At 34.0% G+C, this 12,484-nt stretch overlaps 2 protein-coding genes across 10 annotated transcripts in view; both read left to right on the forward strand.

Annotated features, from left to right (window-relative positions):
- eml3 (EMAP like 3) overlaps positions 1-5,552 on the forward strand; it is a 103,104-nt gene extending 97,552 nt beyond the window's left edge. For all 3 annotated transcript variants that reach the window (XM_068222561.2, XM_005172201.6, XM_003198926.7), the window contains 2 exons: positions 2,308-2,438; positions 3,936-5,552. In XM_068222561.2, coding sequence (XP_068078662.2) covers positions 2,308-2,438; positions 3,936-4,124 — 320 coding nt within the window. In that variant the 3' untranslated portion in view covers positions 4,125-5,552. The remainder of the gene's footprint in view (positions 1-2,307; positions 2,439-3,935) is intronic.
- A 2,911-nt stretch (positions 5,553-8,463) lies between these two features.
- mta2 (metastasis associated 1 family, member 2) overlaps positions 8,464-12,484 on the forward strand; it is a 36,612-nt gene continuing 32,591 nt past the window's right edge. For 6 of the 7 annotated variants that reach the window (XR_012382309.1, XR_012382310.1, XR_012382307.1 and 3 more), the window contains exon 1: positions 8,464-8,875. Coding sequence is in view for 3 of the 7 variants with exons in the window: in XM_005172188.6 (XP_005172245.1) it covers positions 8,848-8,875 (28 nt within the window). In the remaining 4 variants the exon portion in view is untranslated. 7 annotated transcript variants of the gene reach the window in all.

Here is a 12,484-nt window from a genome sequence, read left to right on the forward strand (position 1 = left end):
TGGAAATAGTGATATTGAAGAGTTTAAATTTCACAGAAGGGCTAACAGTGTTTTATAATCATTGAAACCAGGGGTGGGGAACCTTTTTTCTATCAAGGGCCATTTACATTTTTGTAATATCGTTCAGGGGCCATACTAAATTATAGGGCTGCTCGACTATGGGAAAAATCATAATCGCGATTATTTTGGTCATAATTGTAATCACGATTATCAGTCGAAGTCAAAAATATTCACCCTCCTGTGAATTTAGTTTATTATATATTAATATTACCCAAATGATGTTTAACAGAGGAATTTTTCACAGTATTTCCTATAATATTTTTTCTTCTGTAGAAAGGCTTATTTGTTTTATTTCAGCTAGAATGAAAGCGGTTTTTAATATTTTGAAACGTATTTTAAAGTCAATATTATTAGCCCCCTTAAGCAATATATATTTTGATTGTCTGCAGAAGAAACTACTGTTTAACAATGACTTGCCTAAATACACTAGTTAAGCCTTTAAATGTCACTTTAAGCTGAATACTAGTGTCTTGAAAACTATCTAGTCAAATATAATGTGCTGTGATCATAACAAAGATAAAAGAAATCAGTTATTAGAAACGAGTTATTAAAATTATTATGTTTAAAAATGGGTTGAAAATAAATCTTTCCATTATACAGACATTGGGGGGAAAGGGTCGCTAATAATTCAGGAGGGCAAATAAATCGGATTTTATATATGCACAGTTATTTTCCTCCCTGTAAATAAGGAAAATGAAATAAATACAGTAGAATAAAAATATGAAACAAACTGTGCTTCCCTGTAAGAAAAAAACTTTAGCTAAAAAAGTCCTTCAATCAAGAGCAGTGAGTGATTTTGTCCTTTTGTTGTTTGATTAAAAATAAAAACAGTCGGCAGCAGGGATATTGCGCACTGTCACTTTAAGAATAGTGCGGCTCTGATATGGTTTCTCTTTCACGTGTCTTTTGTTTCTTAACTCTCTTGTTTATTACACAAATGAGGGTTGATATGAATAATCACTAAACACTGCGCTCCGACACAAATGTGCATGTATTTGACCATTAAAGCGCTCACATTAAGATAGCGTTAGATGTGTGTGCTCTGCTCGTCTCCGAGGCTAAGCGTGCGCGCACACACACAGAAGCATGCCATGTGGTCTCGTTCGAGCTATTGAAAACATGAATGATGCACATCCCGTGCTGCAAACGTTACATTACAGCACATGCTTTTAGTCATTTTCATGTGAAACTGAGCAACAAATGTGTACAACTGTCACTTTCTATAACAGAAACTTATTTTTATTATTTTTCCTGAGGGGTGATTTTGAATTGACAGATGGGGCCGGATCAAATGGTCTCTCAGGCCGCATACGGCCCGGAGGCCGGACGTTCCCCACGCCTGATTTAAACTGTAATAACATTTATTATGATGAATTGCTCTTTTAAGTGTTTTAATAAGCACAGGTCTAGTAACGTATGTTGTTTCAGTTTATATACATTTATTTTTTACTGATTATTTCACCCATATTTTCACAGATTAACATAGGCATCTAGCTTACATGTATTATGCTTTCTATGTAAACAAAATAACTGTAATGAATTAACATTCAATTTGATTTAAAACAAAATGTTGTGTATTTTGAAACATGCAGTCGGTGTTTATTAAGTCTGAACTATTAGCCCTCCTGTTCATTTTTAGTTATTTTATATTTTTTAACCTTTTTAACACCAACTTTAATAAATCATTTCTGATAACTGACATCTTTTATTTTTGCCATGATGACAGTACTTAACATTTGACTCGACATTTTTCAAGACACTAGTATTCAGCTTAAAGTGACATTTAAAGGCTTAACTAGGATATTTAGGCGAGTTATTGTATAGCGATGGGTTTGGGTCAACAGTATTGACCTTAAAATGGTTTTTATTCTAGCCTAAATAAAACAAATAAAACAGAAGAATAAATATTATTGGAAATAATGTCCTTGCTCCATTAAATATCACTTGAGAACTATTTGAGAAAGAATAAATATTTCGTAGGAGGGCTAATTATTTTGCCCTCAACTGTACAACATTTTAAAATCATTCATTTCTTTAGATGTAAACATTCAAATGTGCTTCTTTGAACATCTATTAGTATCTTATTGTTTTGGTTTACAGTAGTGTGCATGATAAATCATACAGACGTAACTTTCTAAATACTTGTTTAAATGTGTTGAGTTAATTCTTATAGAGTTTGGTTCTGATTGGTAAAGTGTTTGTGAATATGCTGTTTCCCCTGTGTACTGATGTACTGATGTTGTGTAGGTGTGTGGCTGGAGGGGTCAGACGGGACAGACATCAATGCCTTGTGTCGATCACACAGTGAGCGAATGGTGGCAGTGGCCGATGACTTCTGTAAAGTTCATTTGTTCCAGTACCCTTGTCCCAAGCCAAAGGTCAGTCACTACCACAAAATAAAAATATATATAATTATCTTCAAATGAAAATACAATAAAGTGTATTAGATGCCATGTGCATAACGCACAACACATTTAGGTCCGTTTTGACACAGAAGAGATACATCGAAACAATTCAGAATAATCAAAAAAAAAATTATAATTAAATAAAAAAGGCCTTTGCTTTAAGGAGCTCGATATTCGCACATTAATGCTGTTTAATAAAAGATAGAACATTGTTTTAAAATGTTGCCTTTTTGTACATGGGTAATGAAGTTAGTGTAGATTTAATTTTGGACTGAATTGAATTAATAAACAAGTATATGGACAGCAGATGCCGAACCGTTGCAGCATGAAACATTGATTTTGTTTTTGCTGATTTAAAAGTGAAATTTCATGCAAAATTAATTTTTTAAAATCTGAATATTATTAAATATTAAATATAATATATATTAATCCTTTTTGTGTCCTTAAAATGTCAATTTGATAAAAAGTAGCATTTTATTTGATTACTTTTATATTGATGAAAGTGTATTTACATTTGCATCATAGTTTGTCTGTTGTTTGAATTTGTTCCCTTTTTAATTAGTAAAAATGGGGTAAATGCAGATAAAAAAAACATGGAAACAATATGGTTTTAACAAAAAGAATTGTCAGAAAAAGACTGTTTTATTAAATAATGATTGTTTTGAAAATGGCTCTTATGCAAAAATAATATTCATTTCTTGTGTTAAGAGAGTTAAAGTTAGCAATATATATACAGTTAAAGTCAGAATTATTAGCCCCCCTTTAAAATTTATTTATTTTTTTTTTTTTATATTTCCCAAATGATGTTTAACAGAGCAAGGACATTTTCACAGTATGTCTAATAATATTTGTTTCTTCTGGGGAAAGTCTTATTTGTTTTATTTCAGCTAGAATAAAAGCAGTTTTTAATTGTTTTTAACACAATTTTAAGGACAACATTATTAGCCGATAGTTTCGATAGTCTACAGAACCAATTATCTTTATAAAATGGTTCATTAAAAAATCAAAACTGATTTTATTCTAGCCGTAATAAAACAAATAAGACTTTCTCCAGAAGAAAAAATATTATCAGACTTACTGTGAAAATGTCCTTGCTCTGTTAAACAACATTTGGGAAATATTTAAAAAAGAAAAAAGAAAATTCAAAGGGGGGCTAATAATTCTGACTTCAACTGTATATATATATTTCATGTAAATGTGATACACACATAGAAACAAAACTATACATATATACATACATACAACTATATATATATAAACATTTTCTCAAATATATGCATGCATGTGTGTATTTATATATACATAATAAATATACACAGTAAACACACTTAAATTGTCAAAACAAACTTTTATTATGAATGTGATTATATATTATCTATATAGTATCCTTAGTTACAAAATGCACATTAATAATTGACATTTCTTATGATACATCAAATATCATCATTTATTCTCCAATTTCTGTAACAGGCTCCAAGTTATAAGTATGAAGGCCATGGTAGTCACGTGACCAACGTTCGGTTTACGCATAATGACAGTCACCTCCTATCATTGGGCGGCAAAGACACCTGCATCCTCCAATGGCGAATGAAAGGGGCGGGGACTGCGGAACCAAAAGAACATTCAGCTGCTGCTTCTCCTCCAGAAAATGGAACATAGAGAGACTTATTTACCTGGAATCCAGAGGGCAAAAACAGGCATGAAGATATTCCAGGAAATGAAACAAGGAGGAAATATCTTACTGCTCAATCTGATGTGACAGGAAGCCTTTGGTAGGTTATGCCAGCTTTTGTGACACAGCGCAGAAGTTATATACATACTGCATAGCTATTCACTACCAACGTTTTTTCATGAACTGATGTTACCCTGTTGAAAGTTTACATGGTGGGCGTTATTAAAAAATTGTGAAATGTCACATTGCATTCCGAAATATCAAAAGAAATTAATAATAAATATGATAATAATTATTACAAATATTTTTTTTAAAGTTCTTTTAAATTATTAAACCTTTTTTAATAATTTAATTACAGATTTTTGCCACTTATTTTTAAGACCAAAGAAATTGGGCACAAAATATTATTCAAACATATAAATTATTGAAATTTCTCTCTTTTCAGTGTATCACAACCAAAGGGTTCATTAAATTAAATGAAAAAATCTTTTATGTTCTACATTTAATTTGAGCAATAAATAGAAATAAAACAAATAAACAATACATTTTAAAAAGTTTTTTTATTAAGTTATTTTAATTAAAAAACTTTTTAATAATTAATTATTAAACTATTAAAATATTTTACTTGTTTTTATACACTGTATGCAACTTATTTTTAAGGCCAAAAAAATTGGGCACAAAATATTATTCAAAAAGTATATTATTAAATTAATAATAATAATAATAAATACAATTGCTGTGTCTTTCCAGTGCAACACAAGGGTTCCTTAAATGAAATAAGACAATCTTTAATATGTTTTACATTTATGATTGAAAATAAATAATAAATTGATATTATTAATCATTTAATAATAAATTATTAAAGTTTTTAATGACCAAATAAAGAACTTTCATAATTTATTATTAAATTATTAAAATATTTTAAAATATTTTAAAATGTTTTATATACTATATGCAAATTACAGTTTTTTGTATATAGTAAATAAATAAAATAAAATTTGCCACAAAAACTTATTCCCACAATAATTTGAATTTCTGTCTTTTCAGTGCATCACAACAGAAGGGTTTATTGAATGAAATAAAACAATCTTTACTTTCTACGTTTATGATTCTTTCCTCAGTGTACCTCTACATTTACATGTGCTCGTTTATGCCATTATGCCTTTCATATGCTTATTTTAATCATCCGCATTGATTTGTTTTTCCCTGACCATGAAATACTACATGCATAATTGTGTTATTGCATTATTAACCAAAACTCATGTGTCGCTGTGAAGCATGGTGTAACTGACAGCAGGATTTTCCTGACTTTATTTGACCAAAATACATCCAAAAGGCTTGTGTTTTATGGAGTCAGCGTGTTTAACAATGTGAAATATATGTGATTTTTAATCAATAAATATGCTTTAAAGTAAGCTTTTTTCTCTGTCTGTACTTCTAAATTCGGAATTAAATGTGAAAATGGAGCTTTCAGGACAGCTAAATGACATCTAGAGGACAATACGAGGAAGAGTTTTTAATGATGGCTGTGATGAGCTCTGTCGACCTGTTGATGGCAGTGTTGCGTCAGTTTTCTCCGTTCTAATCTGATCTTGCGTTGTTCAAGAGTGAAGGCATGTCTGCAGGAAAGTTGACTGAGCGTAAACCGGTTTAGAACAGCAATATACATACTCACCGGCCACATTATTAAGTACACCTGAACTTTTAGTGTGTTCATAATTAGTGGTTTGCTTGAAAGAAATCTGAATGATTAACCTTTATTGATATCGTCTGATGAGACCCATAAATGTACTTAAGTATGCACTAAATATTAATAGTGAATATGTTTTCTTGTTTTGTGTCATGTGTTTTCAGAATGACTTCATATAAACAATGTTATCTCATGAATTATGATAAACCACAACAAAAATAAACAAAAGCGTCATAAAATGAGTAATAATTGTGTCATTTTTATTAAACGTGTCTTATTGTGTTTATACTCGAATTCTAAAAATAATTTTAAATACATACTAAATGCAAGTGAAGTGTCACTTAATTGTTAACACTAACTTTAGACATGCGTTTTGTTTTGAGATATTTATGTAAGAATGAACCACTGATTCTGATTCTGATTTCATTTTCCTTCAGCTTAGTCCCTTTATTCATCAGGGGTTACCACAGCGGAATGAACCGCAGACTATTCTAGCATGTGTTTTACACAGCAGATGCTTTTCCAGCTGCAACCCAGTACTGAGAAACACCCAGACACACTCACAGACACTACGACTTGGTTGATTCAATTCACCTATAGCGCATGTCTTTGGGCTTTGGGGTAAACTGGAGTCCCTTTAGGAACCCAACACGAACACAGAGAGAACATGCAAACTCCACACAGAAATGACAACTGACTGAGCTGGGGCTTGAACCAGCTAGGTTCTTGCTGTGAGACGACAGTGCTAACCACTGAGCCATTGTGTCACCCCGTACAGCAAGTCGTTATACTAAAATTAATTAAAATATTAATGATTAAAACGCTCTTGGGTAAAACTTAAAGGATAATGGAAAATGATATAAAGATTAAATAACAATTGGTATTTTAAAGCTGCATAAACCCTACGACAGCATATGATTGAATAAATGAACGAAAAGAAATTGGAGCTGAAATTTTTTTTTTCCTTTTTTTTTATTTTTTTATTGTGAATATGGACAAACGTAGTACATAATATACACTCACTGGCCACTTTATCAGGTATACCTTACTAGTACTGGGTTGGACCTCTTTTGCCTTCAGAACTGCCTAAATCCTTTGTGTCATAGATTAAATTCCAAGGTACTGGAAATAATCCTCAGAGATTTCATGATGTGAATCTCCCGTTCCACCACATCCCAAAGGTGCTCAATTGGATTGAGATCTGGTGACTGTGGAGGCCATTTGAGTAACTTAATATCGTGATCAAAACACCAGTGTCCGATGATTCACGCTTGGCCATCAGAAGATGGGTGCACTGTGGTCATGTAGGGATGGACATGGTCAGCAACAATACTAGGATAGGCTAGAGATGGTTGTGCGTGAACATCCCAGCAGTTTCTGAAATACTCAGATCAGCCTGTCTGGCACCAACAACCATGCAATGTGCAAAGTCACTTAAATCAGCTTTCTTCCCCATTCTGATGCTCACTTTGAACTGCAGCAGATCACCTTGACCCTGACTAAATGCATTGAGTTGCAGCCCCCCCCAAAAAAATTGGGTTAACGAGAAGTTGGACAGGTGTACCTAATAAAGTGGCCGGTGAGTGAACATTTCACAACAATTATGAACAAATAAAACAAAATAAAAATGAGATGATTTTATTAGCTACACAATCAAAGTATAAACAGATGCCAGGAGTAAAATAAATACAGTGCTTGGCATAATTGAGTACACCCCATTTTGAAAATGAAATGAATATGTTTATCCATTTCTCAGTGAATATAGGCAGTGTATTTCGGTGTGTTTATACAAAACAGATTTATTAGACAGATATGTTTATTAAAATAATATTTTAGTCACCAAATATATTTAGAAATTGAAAGATAATACAATTAAATTCAAGCTAAATATTGCAAATTTCCCAGAGATGGGTTGCGGCTGGAGGGGCAACCGCTGCGTAAAAACTTGCTGGATAAGTTGGCAGTTCATTCCGCTGTGGCGACCCCAGATTAATAAAGGGACTAAGCCGACATGAAAATGAATGAATGAATGAATATTCCAAAATAACTACAACCTACAAAACTTTTCAAAAAAATATAATGTTTTGCTTTGTCTGATTTTTCCTTTTTTTAAATGTGTATTTAATATTTTTCTATATCATATAAATTTGGTTGTACTAGTTTTTGGCCGTTAATGTAAATTATTTTGTGAGGTAAGCTCCAGATTTAGCTTTAGTACAGACTAATCTAATGTATATCCACAAATATAATATTGTAAGCTTTCTATTAAAATCATATATGTAAAAGATAGTTTTGTGAGGGGTGCACTTATATATGCTAAGCTCTGTAGATGGGTAGGATAATAAAAAACAAAATATTTATTTAATCAAATTAAATTTGCATAATGCTTCAAATGTATTTTTTTTTAGCTTATCTGTTTTTAATGTTACACAGTGTAGTGCCATACTGTTTAGTCTCCTTTGTAAAATGTTCACAGTTCGGCTTAGCTTCAGCCCATTTCTTGACTGAAATGTATATTTGCCAGGAGTTTTCCGAATTCGACGTGACGTTGCGAGCTTTCGAAAATGACGTTGCAGAGGGGGTGCGTGCCCGTGCGCGCGCCCGTATGTGTGTGTGTGTGTGTGAAACAGAGCGGAGGTGAAGAAGAGGAGGATGAAGCAGGGAGCGGAGGATGGGAGGAAGAGTGGAGTGAGTGAGAGAGAAAGAGAGAGACGGGCTGGCTATCAAGGGCTCGTGTCAAGTGTGAATGTCTGAGAGGGGCTTCGATGGGAGTTTTATCGCAGCGCCGAAACAAAGACGCGATCTTTTTTTACCATCCGGAGAAACATTGTAGCGGAAACTTTAAACTTTTACCCGCCAGAGCGGCAGCGCCGTGCCGGGTCCCGGCTTTGTCTCGCGACGGGGGGAAGTACGCCAGCACACGCGAGGATATAAAGAACCAGCACCACGTTCGGATACACATTTTGACTCCCACGAAGAGGGAATCTGCGATTATTGCGTTTGTTTAGGAGAGCGAGAGAATGGCGGCCAACATGTACCGAGTTGGAGGTGAGTATTATTGTTAAGGCTAACACTAGCAGCAGGCTCGCGGGGGTTAGCATTAGCATTAGCGCGAGCGGCTGTTTCCGCCTTAGTTACAATGAGCGGAATCCCGTTGCTAAGCAGGCTAGGCTAGTTTCGTTACGGCTGCATTCGGGATAACTCGAATTTAATTATTAATATATGTATTAAAGTTCACTTGTGAAGGTTTAAAAACTCGTGCTGACTCTTAAAGTCTTTCTTAACTCAGTAGTTTTGGTTTCTTTTTAATAATTAGCCGCCGCAAGCAAATGAGCTAATTATACAGAAAGCCTTGCGTTAGTTTAATCCATTATAGTGCTTTTTACTTACTTTTTCTAGAGTTATGTTGAAGTTTTTGTCGTGCACGTTTCCCAAACTCTGTCAATCTGTCAAACCTTTGACAACTGAATCATATGGGAGACTCGCCGCACTTTCAGTTTCGTCACCTGTTTGAAAGGAAGCAGTAAAATAATCCAAAATGTTTAGTTAAAGGTGTATTACACGCATGTTTACACTTGGTTAACCTAGAAATAGTGTTTAGTACTAAAAAAAGTCTCTTTTCTATTCTCATATATGCAGAAGGCGCGTATAATGTCCTATCCAGCTGAAGTTTTCTCCATCATACATGTTCACTTCTACTGTAGACTCTCCTACATATGCCTCTCATATGTCTTTTGTCTGTAAGATGCTGGTGATGATAATATGCGTTAACATCACTGACTGACTGACGGCTTGGTAACCATCTACATTACAGTGCCTTTACGTTCTTAAATCCGTGAATCGGCCGTAAATAGGTCACGGCAATCAGCCTGTGTTGCTTTAGCAGACGCCGCTGATTGCTTTATTGCAGTTGCAGATTGAACATGCAGCGAGTTCTGCAGGAAAGAACTCACTTATTACACGCTTGTCAAAATGTATTAGTGTTTACGACGCGAGACTGGGTTCAGACGAAGAAGAAGTCTGCGTCAACTCACAACTGTCATTTGAACCGTTTTCTCCAATGAAGGTGCTGTGTGGGATGGCACTGTAATGATGTTCTGTCGTAGCTTGACTGCGCTGTTCGTTAGTGTTTGGGGAGGTTTGCACACCCAGGTACTGCTTTCGGTAGGTCACTGGACTTGACCTCCTTATTTAGCCTCGAGCTTTGCATCTCTGCGTTTTCACCTCTGTGTTCTGGAGGTTTGTGACTCAAATGCTGTCACTGTTTTTTGTTCAGTTCATTTGACCAGAGTGTTTGCTTTTGTCATTGAGCTTCCTAGAATGCATTAGTGATCGACTGAGGTATCTGCTGTTTAGTGCTGCCAGGCTGAATCATAAGTCAATATTTGTCTCTTTTGAAGAAACTGGCGTTTGACAGTAACTCTGCTCGACCGACAACCCGTGCGGAAGTGTCATGATTAAAATCATGAAGATTAAATTTCTACCTCTATTTAAAAAAAAAATGCATCATTAAGTAGAAAATTATTCATTATTCACATTTATGTGACTGTGGACTACAAAAAAAAAGTGATGTTGCACTGGAATATTTCTGGCAATAGGCATGACACGATAACTGTTTCAAGGTTTACCGAGTTTTGGAAAAGTCAAGGTTTTCTTTCTTTCTTTCTTTCTTTCTATCTATCTATCTATCCATCCATCCATCCATCCATCCATCCATCCATCCATCCATCCATCCATCCATCCATCCATCCATCCATCCATCCATCCATCCATCCATCCATCCATCCATCCATCCATCCATCCATCCATCCAAATTTGTTTTTGGTTTTAATGAACATACAAACAAAAAAGGACAAAGACAAGGATATCAGTAGACACAAGTATTGCAACAAAAGTCATAAAAAAACAAACAGAATACAAAAATCATAATAAACAAATGAAGTTTTGCTGTGATTTGAGTAAAGTTACACTTATTATGAAAATAAATTCAGCCATTAGAGGCATCCATATTTTCTGAAAGACATCTCTTTTGTTTCCTAAGCAGTTTGTATTTTGCTTTAAGAGCATTGTTTCATTTAACGTGCGTAGAGTTGCTGAAGTTTGCCTTGTACACTTGCAATTTTTTAGGAACTTCTTTGGTTTGGTTTGTCAATCTTGTCAATGCTATTATTCAAAAAAGCTAATGATTCGCACTCAAGTAATTTCTTCGTACTGTTTTTATTTTTTCTTTCTCTTACATTCAACGGGTGATTAAAAGACACAGATGTTTTGGCACAATGCCTTCCTCAGTGCTCATTGTTTTATTTAAGAATTGTATATACAGTTTAAATGTTGGAGGCCTTTGTTGGTTCCAATTGAGCAAAATGCATTTTTTTGGAAGATAAGAAATGATGTCGAGTCGCTTTGTAGAAGTAGTATGAAGTGTCTTTTTCAATTCTGTACCAAACAGGTATGGTGTTGGTGTGTTGTCCAATGGAATTTGCAAAGCTTTGGATGTGAAGTCCTGTACTGCTTTCCGGAAAATGTTTAGCTTTTGCATTCCCCCAAAAAATGCATGATTGATCCTGAATATGTTTTACATCTGTGACACCTGGATGATACATTTTGCTCAAACGAAGTGCAGTCAGTCAGATACAAAGTCAAGGTTTTAAAACCATCAATTTTCTGTTATACCGTTCCTATGGTACATTTAAGACTTTTATGTATTTTCATGACTATTTATTTAGTTTTTTAGGGCAAAAGTATCTCCACATCAAAAGATATTGGCCAGCCCACGATTCAACAAACGTGAAAAACAAATCGGCTAAAAACCAACATCCAAACATGCTATAGAGCTGAGCAGTGCAGTGGCTTTACTTTATACCCCAAGAGTTTAATGATTCATTTTAATCATCTAGTCTGACATGTTAACTGGTCCAAAATATTTTAAATGTTTATTAAAATAAAGTGTATTGTGTTTAATGCTGAAAAAAGTTGTTGTTTTTTACTGTGACATTAAAAATAGAATATATTTTAGAGCAGAAATCACAATACAGTCATACAGTGAAACCATCATAATACCGTCAAAATCTTACACCGGCCCATGTCTAATAGCCAATATTCATTGTATGGGTCAAAATGACATACATCCTACATTACATTTGTAAAATTCATACTGGAATAGTTGCATTAAAACTTAATTTTTACTGAGTTACTAGGCACTTTGTTCAGTCAGTTTTAAAGGCGACTTTCTTTATATTTATTTTTTAAAGCCCTTAGGTTCCAGATCTTCAGATTCAAACCATTCATCAATGGAAGCTCTAATTGGAACGTTCCAATTGGACTTTCCATCAATGGACTTTACAATTAGACTCCAATTTCTATCAACAGACTTTTCCAAATAGACTTTCTGTCAAGTCCATCAATGAAACCGTACATCAATGGAAAGTCTAAGGTCTTAAGATTTTGTGGTCCAGCAGGGTCACATATAATTTACTGTAACATGCTTATGTGATCTAATTGCACTTATAAAAAAAAGAAAACAATTTCAGTATCTTCGCAGTTTCAATTTTAATCCTATTTTCACATCCAATAATGGTATTGTTATATGATAAGTAATGAAAATATAATATAAAATAACTGGGTTTAACAGCATGAAACTAAACAATATTGGTGTAT

This window comes from Danio rerio, chromosome 7, assembly GCF_049306965.1.
Source record: "Danio rerio strain Tuebingen ecotype United States chromosome 7, GRCz12tu, whole genome shotgun sequence".
Lineage (NCBI taxonomy): Eukaryota > Metazoa > Chordata > Actinopteri > Cypriniformes > Danionidae > Danio > Danio rerio.